Source organism: Bison bison, unplaced genomic scaffold (assembly GCF_000754665.1).
Source record: "Bison bison bison isolate TAMUID 2011002044 unplaced genomic scaffold, Bison_UMD1.0 scf7180017864524, whole genome shotgun sequence".
Classification (NCBI taxonomy): Eukaryota; Metazoa; Chordata; class Mammalia; order Artiodactyla; family Bovidae; genus Bison; species Bison bison.
In genome coordinates this window covers 3661227-3670798 of record NW_011495075.1, presented here as the reverse complement: position 1 = coordinate 3670798, position 9572 = coordinate 3661227, and the positions used below count along the sequence as shown (strand labels likewise).

Below are 9572 nucleotides of genomic sequence, written 5' to 3'. Positions count from 1 at the left end.
AATGGATTGGTTGGATCTCCTTGCAGTCCATGGGACTCTCAAGAGTCTTCTCCAACACCACAGTTCAAAAGCATCAAATCTTCGGCGCTCAGCTTTCTTCACAGTCCAACTCTCACATCCATACATGACCACTGGAAAAACCATAGCCTTGACTAGGTGGACCTTTGTTGGCAAAGTAATGTCTCTGCTTTGTAATATGTTATCTAGGTTGGTCATAATTTTCCTTCCAAGGAGTAAGCGTCTTTTAATTTCATGGCTGCAGTCACCATCTGCAGTGATTTTGGAGCCCAAAAAAATAAAGTCTGACACTGTTTCTACTGTTTCCCCATCTATTTCCCATTAAGTGATGGGACTGGATGCCATGATCTTAAGTTTTCTGAATGTTGAGTTTTAAGCCAACTTTTTCACTCTCCTCTTTCACTTTCATCAAGAGGCTTTTGAGTTCATCTTCACTTTCTGCCATAAGGGTGGTGTCATCTGCATATCTGAGGATATTTCTCCTGGCAGTCTTGATTGCAGCTTGTGCTTCTTCCAGTCCAGTGTTTCTCATGATGTACTCTGCATATAAGGTAAATAAGCAGGGTGACAGTATACAGCCTTGACATACTCCTTTTCCTATTTGGAGCCAGTATGTTGTTCCATGTTTAGCTGCAGCTCTACTCCAAGTCAGTCTATTTGGAAGGTTAATAGGGTTGATTTTCTGGTGACAGTTGTTGATTGTGTGTGTGTGTGTGGGTGTGGGGGTGTGTGTGTGTGTGCACACTAGCATAGAGGCAAAAAAGTCTGAAATCTTTTTATCCCTCTCCATTTCTGCAAGTGGCACGGTTTTGTTTTCAGATAGATTGGAAATGATTAAGAACTTAATAGAGTCATTGTTCATGTTAGAAAGAATGAAAACAAAAATAGAGGAGGATTCTAAGCACCCTTCTGTGTGAAGACCTGTGGGGACAGATAAAGCCTGCAGGATGAGGACATGTGCAGAAAGGTCAACATTTTTGTGACTGGGGAAGCTGGCAGAAATAAGTGAGTTATCTCTGAAATATGTAAAACCTTCTCGTATGTAAATAGAGTAAACTCTGGTGACTCTGCCATCTGTGAGAGTGTAAGAGTTCTTGGAAAATGACTCATTCAGTTAAGCAAAGACATGAAACCAAATTTGAATAGTAAAACTATGTGAGTTACAGAGAATCCAGAATGCTGGGTGTCAGCACAAAGTCCTGCTAACACAGTGTTTAGGGTAGTTGTGGGGTCATGGGAAAATTAACAGATGCTACACAAGTGGATGAGAAAAGGGCTCATAGTGGGCACCACTCTTTGAAATTGACTTGATTTAGTTGGCGGGACTAAATGTGGAAGGCCTGCTGCTGTTGTTATTCAGTAGCTCAGTTGTATCTGACTCTCTGTGACCCCATGGACTGCAACACACCATGCTTCCCTGTCCTTCACTGTCTCCAGGAGTGTGCTCAATTCATGCCCATTGGTTCAGTGATGCTATCTAACCATTATATCCTCTGCCACCCCTTTCTCCTTTTGCCTTCAGTCTTTCCCAGCATCAGAATCTTTTCCAGTGAGCCAGCTCTTTGCATCAGGTGGCTAAAGTATTGGAGCCTTATCAGCTTCAGACTTTACTTTCACCACCAGACACATCTACAACTGAGCATCGTTTCCACTTTGGTCCAGCAGCTTCATCCTTTCTGGAGCTGTTAGTAGCCGCCCTCTGCTCTTCCCCACTAGCATACTGGACACCTTCTGAGCTGGGAGTCTCACCTTCTGGTGTCACATCTTTTTGCCTCTTCATACTGTTCACAGGGCATCACAGCAGGAATGCCGGAGTGGTCTGCCACTCCCTCCTCCAGTGGGCCATGTTTGGTCAGGTCTCTCCACTATGACCTGTCTGTCTTGGGTGGCCCTGAAGGGCAAGGCTCATAGGTTCACTGAGTCATGCAAGCCTCTTTGCAGCATCAAGGCTGTGATCCATGAAGGAGTGAAGACCTGTCAGGATCACTTAGTTCAACAGCATTTTGTCAATTAAGCCATTAAAGAAAGAATCCAACTTGAGAATGCACTTCCGATTGCCAGGCGGAAGGATGGGGGGAAGGGATAGTTAGGCGGTTTGGGATGGACATGTACACACTGTTCAGTTTAAAATGGATAACCAACAAGGACCTACTGGATAGCACAGGAATCTCTGCTCAGTGTTATAAGGCAGCTTGGATGGGAGGGGAGTTTGGGGTGGTGAATGGATACATGTATATGTATGGCTGAGTCCTCTTTCTGTCCGCCTGAAATGACCACAACATTGTTAATTGGCTGTGCTTCAGTGCAAAATAAAAAGTTAAAAATAAAAAAAGAATCTGAGGCCCAGAGAGACTGAATTACCAGCAGGACACAGAGAACTTGAGGCAATGCTGGGACCAGACGCAATCTTCATGGCTGCCTTCTGGACGTGGGAGCCGATTCTTGCCGAGGAAGACCCTGTGCTGACTTTAGTGTGTTTCCACACTGCTTAAGGCTTAAAATAATCATCCTATCTCCTCTGCACGCTCAGGAACTTATCAGGTTGGGTGTTCCAGACACTCTATCTGAGGTTTTTACATCCAGAAAATTGACAGCTTGATGGTTTTCATGGGATAAGTTACTTAAGATATTTTTCATGAAATTAGATACTCAAGGCAAATCACAAGGCTGTGTTTTTCCAAGTGATCTTCTCACATGACGACTTTTCACATGTGCTGTTTTATGCATTGTTTGACATGCCTTGAGCTGTAGGAGAGAGTAATGAATTCTCCAAATCTGTGTTGAGATGGAAATCCTGCCCTCGTTTTATGGAGACACCTTTGTTTGATGTCTTCAGCTTCTCCTACAAACCTCCCCTCCCTCTGAAAAAATGAGGGACAGTGTCTTAGGAAAGTTGATACCTTTCTGATCATTAACTGGGGAATCAGTTGTCTTTCCGGTAAATGGAGAAATCTACAACATAAAACCAGTAAACAAATTTGTTTTGTTTTCATTGCTTCCAAAGTTGGGAAAATAGAGAAACAAATGGAATTCAAAGTGTCTTATGTTTACCTAATGTGAATGTAATTGTATTTCTGAGATCTAAAACTGTGATAAAATTTTAAATTTTGTCTGCTAAAAGGAGACAGCGGTGCTGGTAATCTAACTGAAAGTTGCTCAGTCGTGTCTGACTCTTTGTGACCCCGTGGACTACACTTTCCATGGAATTCTCCAGGCCTGAATACTAGAGTGGGTAGCTCTTCCCTTTTCCAAGGGATCTCCTCAATGCAAGGATTGAACCCAGGTTTCCCACATTGCAGGTAGATTCTTTACCAGCTAAGCCACCAGGGAAGCCCAAGAATACTGGAGTGGGTAGCATGTCCTTTCTTCAGGGGATCTTCCTGACCCAGGAATCAAATCAAGGTCTCCTGCATTGCAGGCAGATTCTATACCAGCATTCTACGAGGGAGTCTAAAAACAATGATCAGTTAGAATCATTTAAGTTTGTGTTTGGAATTGAGTATATGCATAGTTTGGTAAAAATGAAAATTCCCTAATTAAATTTTGTTTGGATTGGAATTAAAATTTGTCCTTATATAAATGGCACCACCAATCCAATGGACATGAACTTAGGCAAACTCCAGGAGATGGTGAGGAGCAGGGAGGTGTGGCATGCCATAGTCCATGGGGTTGCAAAGATTTGGACATGACTTTGCAACTAAACAACAATAATAACACAAATTATTGGAGAATCAGAGTGCCTCAGACCTTACTGGTGTAAATATAGAAACTTTTCAGGGAGCCAGCAGAGTAAGTACAGAAGCATGAAGACATTGGAGTCATATTTCTAGATTGAAGCCTTGAATTGTCTGTAGTTCTCAAGCAACTCTAGGCAAATATCTTGATCTTATTTCCAATCATGTTCAATGGGGATGCTAATAATACACACCACAACAGAATCAAGATAATTTATACATGGCACTTAAAGTACCTGGTACTTAAGACTCTTGAGAATCGCGTAGACTTAGGGAGTCCCTTAACTAGGCGATCAAACCAGTCAATTCTAAAGGAGATCAGCCTTGAATATTCATTGGCAGGACTGATGCTGAAGCTCCAATATTTTGGCCACCTGATGCGAAGAGAAAGCTCATTAGAAAGATGCTGATGCTGGGAAAGATTGAGGGCAGGAGAAGGGGGTGACAGAGGATGAGAGGGTTGGATGGCATCAGTGACTCGATGACATGAATTTGAGCAAACTCCGGGAGACAGTGGAGGACAGGGGAGCCTGACATGCAATCCACAGGGTTGCAAAGAGTCGGACATGCCTTACTGACTGAACAACATCAACAACTTAAGAAGTTAGCTATGACTCCCTGGGCAACCGGGCTGCATGGCACACTTAGTCCCTTGAGGTGGGAGTGGGGGCTCCTATTACAAAGTGCCGTAGACCAGGTGGCTTATGGGTAACAGAAACTTACTTTCCACGGTCCTGGAGACTGGAAGTCTCAGATGAAGGGCGCAGCATGCCCAGGTTCAGCGAGGGTCGTCTTCCAGGCTGCAGACAGACGGCTTCTTGCGGCCTTGCGTGCAGAAAGTGGGCGGCAGCCTCCAGGCCGCTTTCATTGCACTGGTTGTGGCTGTGCTGCATCTGTGTTGCTGTGTTGTGGGGCGAGTGCTTCTCACTGTGGTGGCTTCTCTGGTTGAGAAGCGCAGGCTTCTGGGTTCACAGGGTCGGAGCTGCAGGCTTAGATGCCCTGCTGCGTGTGGGCTCTTCCCAGACCGGGGATCACACCTTGCTCCCTGCGCTGGCTGGAGGATTCTCACCCACTGAACCAAGGGAGTCCTGGTCTCTTCTAATAATGCCACTAATCCCTTTCACAAGAGTGCCACCCTCATGACTTGATTATCTCCCAAGGTTCTACCTCCAAACGCCGTGACAATGGGAATTAGATTTCTGCATATGGATTTGGGGGTAGGGAATACAGACATTCAGGTCATCACACCCCCGAACCTACTGTTTCTCCTTTAAGGTCTTCTTGTTGCTGTTGCTCTGTTGTTTGATTGGTTTTGTTTTGTTTTTAGCCTAAGCATGTGTGCTAGCAACTCATCTGTCATTTTTTTTTTTTCTTCTTGAAAGAGAAGAATATTTCCCTAGTTGAGATTAGGCAGAGAGGATAGTTATAGAGCCCACTCCTCTTTATGTACGTGTACGTGTGTGTGTGTCTGTCTTATCATCTCTCTTTCTACCTATGAAGGTCTCATTCTTTGAGCTAATGATAACATCTTACTGGTTTCCTCATTGATTAATGAGTTAAAATCCTTAACATATAATAATTTTATACCAATATTAGAGTCATGATTCTATCTCCCTTAAAAATGACCTTTCAACAACCACAACTAAGAACACATTTTCTAAGCTGATAAAGAGGGGACGAAATCAGAAAAACAAAAAACCCATACCCACTAAAAATGGCCAAATCCATGCTTTTGCTCATGTGTCAAAAACATGTTAACTCTGCATTCTTGGCTTAGCCCAAATTAGAAGAGAAGGTCACACCTATTACCAGGAACGCTATGGCAACTTTTTGTTGGTTTGCTTTTAAATTCAGTATTCATGTGTGAATTACGTCACATGAGAACCTGTAGATGTGTAGTAAATGTAAGATGTACATTTCAAATCTCTTAATACAAACAGGAAGCCATAAACAACCAGGTGGCATGGAAACAGTATTTATTGAGCAATCAGATGCACATTTAGGCGGTGATTCTGTAGTTCACATGGATTTCCGGTTTCACGTCACAGACGATGCTTAAAAGCTCATTGATCACACCTTCCATGGACATGCTGTAGCTTGCATTCAGTTCTTTTATCTTCCCTAGGGTTTGAACTTCTATTTCTTCTAAGACATTACTCTGAGAGCCCATTATCTACCAAAATAAAACAGAATTCACTACACTGTACATCATATTAAAATTTACTTGTTTTGTAAGTTAAATTCAGTTTGGATTATCATTTGCATTATGCATTATTTTTACAGAATTTTTTCAGAGAATGGATAAGGTCACCAATGCTGTGAGTGGGATCGATAGACTTTTCTAAAAAATATATAATCTGCAAAAAAGGTCAAAGCTGAATCACTATCCTGTACAACTGAAGCTGTATTGTAAATCAACTATTAAAAAAAAAAAGGAAGCTGGCCACAGCAGGTGACTTCTAAGTTGACCTTCACACAGTACAAATTGAGGGCAAGTTCACAATCATTATATTAATACCATGCTCAGAAGTTTTTTTTCATGTATTTATGATAGTTTCCACAGAGTTCCTGTGTCTTACTTTCTGAATTATAAGTCTGGCAAATAAAGTTGAAAGACATCATTAAACCCATTATTGCTGGTCTTAAAAGAGCAAATAATTGGTTTGTGAATTTTTAAAATAAATTATCTAGACTCTTTAAATCTGTTTTTTTAGGAATATACAGCCACAATATGCCCCATAAGATGCCTTCACAAGCCCAGATATATCATTTATTGTGTGTGTTCAGACACTCAGTCGTGTTCAACTCTCTGCAACGCTATGGACCATAGCCTACGAGATTCTTCAATTCATGGGATTCTCCTGACAAGGATACTGGAGTTGGTTGCCATTTCCTTCTCCAGAAGATCTTCCCGACGCAGAGACTGAACCCATGTCTCCTGCATTGACGTTGGATTTTTTTTTAACAGTGAGCCACCTGGGAAGCCCATGGGTAGAGTGGGTATATCAATGCATTTTTGACTTCAGTAGTTTCAACCTGGCGTGGGTGGACCAGAAATTAACCCCAGTGTAAGATGAAGACCTGGACTTGTTGGCTGAGTCCCTTGCGGTTTTAGACTCATTGCCACTTATCTTGCTGATTGTCTTTTCACTAACAGTGATCACCAGTATTTCCTATCGTCTCCTCTCTCTCTCAGCTTCTCTGTCAAGTAATGATATGATTGAAATACAATTTCCATGAATAGTATGAAAAAGCAAAAAGATAATTTTACCAGCGGAGTTAGATTTGTAGGATTTGTACGATTATCCTTTGCTAAAGCCAACAGTCAGCTCCTAATTGGTCTCCTCTGTAAACTCAGCCTTTCTTGAGCAGGGAGTTGTGAAGGCAATACAGCTGGTTTTTGTGTGTTTGTTTTCCTCTTCCCTGAGTGTTTGGGGAAAGCATGCATTTAATTTAGCAGGAGACTCCACTAATGATTGCCTTCTACCTCAAGGTTGTTAGACTGTTCTAAATTCTAGGATCCGAATGATCTTTCTGGGTCCCAAACTTGAAATCAAATGTCACTGAGGCATCAGGTTCAAGTTCTTTTCTGTTTACAGTTCAGGCAACTGGGTCTTTCTAGTTCAAACAAAATCATTTTGAAGTGATATAGCTTCTAAGACATCAAATAGCTTTTATAAAATAACCTTTTGATAAGTGAGTACACAAGAAGCACAGACATGTGGATGAAATTTTCCTTTTGCTACAAAGATGTTGAAAAATAATAGAAAACTACTTACCAAAGTAGTTCCACCAAAATTAAAAATTTCCTCTACATCCAATATTGGATTTTATACCAAACTCAAAAAAAAATTACTGTTACTAAATTCAATGTCTTAAGTAGTGAAAAATTTAAAAGACACACTGTTATGAAACTACAATATTACCTACTTTTCTTTGGAGAAGTATTAAAATAGTTATTATTAGGCTGGATTACTGCAACTGTCCCATTAGACTTTGGAAAATTTCATCTCAGCCTTAGAATCTTTATTTTTTAAATGAGGGTAACATCACCCATTTGATGGGTTTGTTGTAAAAAGTCAACCAGATTATGAGTGCAAAGTGTAATAGCCTCAAAGTGAGCCATAAATGTCATTTTAAATTTTCTAGAATTGTATTTAAAAAATTGGAAAAATTAGCTTGAACAATATATGTACTTAGCCCAATATAGCTATGCTATTATTTTAATATAAAATGTAAAATTATTGCATTATTGTTTGTCATGACACACCCAGGCAATGTATTAAAAAGCAAAGCCATCACTTTGCTGAAAAAGGTCCATCTAGTCAAAGCTATGGTTTTTCCAGTAGTCATGCATGGATGTGAGAGTTGGACCATCAAGAAGGCTGAGTGCCAAAGAATTTGTGCTTTCGAACTGTGGGGCTGGAGAAGACTCTTGAGAGTTTGTTGGACAGCAAGGAGATCCAACCAGTTAATCCTAGAGGAAATCAGTCCTGAATATTCATTAGAAAGACTGATGCTGAAGCTGCAGCTCCAATCATTTGGTCACCTGATGTGAAGAGCTGACTCATTGGAAAAGACCCTGATGCTGGGAAAGATTAAAGGCAGGAGGAGAAGGGGACAACAGAGGATGAGAGAGATGGTATCGCTGATTCAATGGACACAAATTTCAGCAAACTTTGGGAGATAGGGAAGGACAGGGAAGACTGAGGTGCTGCAGTCCATGAGGTCGCAGAGTCAGACACGACTGAATGATTGAAGAACAAGTTCCTGTAACCTGGCGTGTATTTTGTTTATAGAATATCTTCATTTGGACTAGTTGCACTTCAAGTGCTTGGTAGCTACCTGAGAACGACCATCTTTTTTGACAGTGTAGGTATAGGATGACAGATGACAGCTACCAGCCTTAGGTGTATTCTTAATGTGCTTTGTTAAGACAATATGATAATTTTTTGAAGATGTTTGTTATGAAGGTGTATTTAGCACAGAAGCTTAGCACTGAGCAAGTAATCAGTCAGTTAGTTCAGTCGCTCAGTCGTGTCCGGCTCTTTGCGACCCCATGAACCGCAGCACGCCAGGCCTCCCTGTCCATCACCAACTCCCGGAGTCCACCCAAACCCATGTCTATTGAGTCAGTGATGCCACCCAACCATCTCATCCTCTGTCGTCCCCTTCTCCTCCTGCCTTTAATCTTTCCCAGCATCAGGGTCTTTTCAAATGAGTCAGCTCTTCGCATCAGGTGGCCAAAGAATTGGAGTTTCAGCTTCAACATCAGTCCTTCCAATGAACACCCAGGACTGATTTCCTGTAGGATGGACAGTAAACATTAGTAATAATTATGATTTATCACGGTGTTGCTTGCACTTTAAAATTAGTATAATCCATTTTAAGCTTTCAGAAATGTTGGAATACCCTTTTAATAACCCAAAGTCCTGTATTTTATCCTGGTTGAAATACTTATTAGTAAAGTATTATTTACTTTACTACTAATAATAGTAAAGCAACTGTGTGGATCACAATAAACTGTGGAAAATTCTGAAAGAGATGGGAATACCAGACCACCTGACCTGCCTCTTGAGAAATCTGTATGCAGGTCAGGAAGCAACAGTTAGAACTGGACATGGAACAACAGACTGGTTCCAAATAGGAAAAGGAGTACATCAAGGTTGTATATTGTCACCCTGCTTACTTAACTTATGTGCAGAGTACATCATGAGAAACACTGGGCTGGAAGAAGCACAAGCTAGAATCAAGATTGCTGGGAGAAATATCAATAACCTCAGATATGCAGATGACACCACCCTTAGGGCAGAAAGTGAA

At 41.4% G+C, this 9572-nt stretch overlaps 1 protein-coding gene across 1 annotated transcript in view; it reads right to left on the bottom strand.

The window, feature by feature from the left end:
• Window positions 1-5717: 5717 nt before the first annotated feature.
• ATP6V1G3 (ATPase, H+ transporting, lysosomal 13kDa, V1 subunit G3) overlaps window positions 5718-9572 on the bottom strand; it is a 21125-nt gene continuing 17270 nt past the window's right edge. Inside the window, exon 3 of the mRNA XM_010831090.1 lies at window positions 5718-5925. Within this exon, the coding sequence (XP_010829392.1) occupies window positions 5752-5925 (174 nt within the window). The 3' untranslated portion in view covers window positions 5718-5751. The remainder of the gene's footprint in view (window positions 5926-9572) is intronic.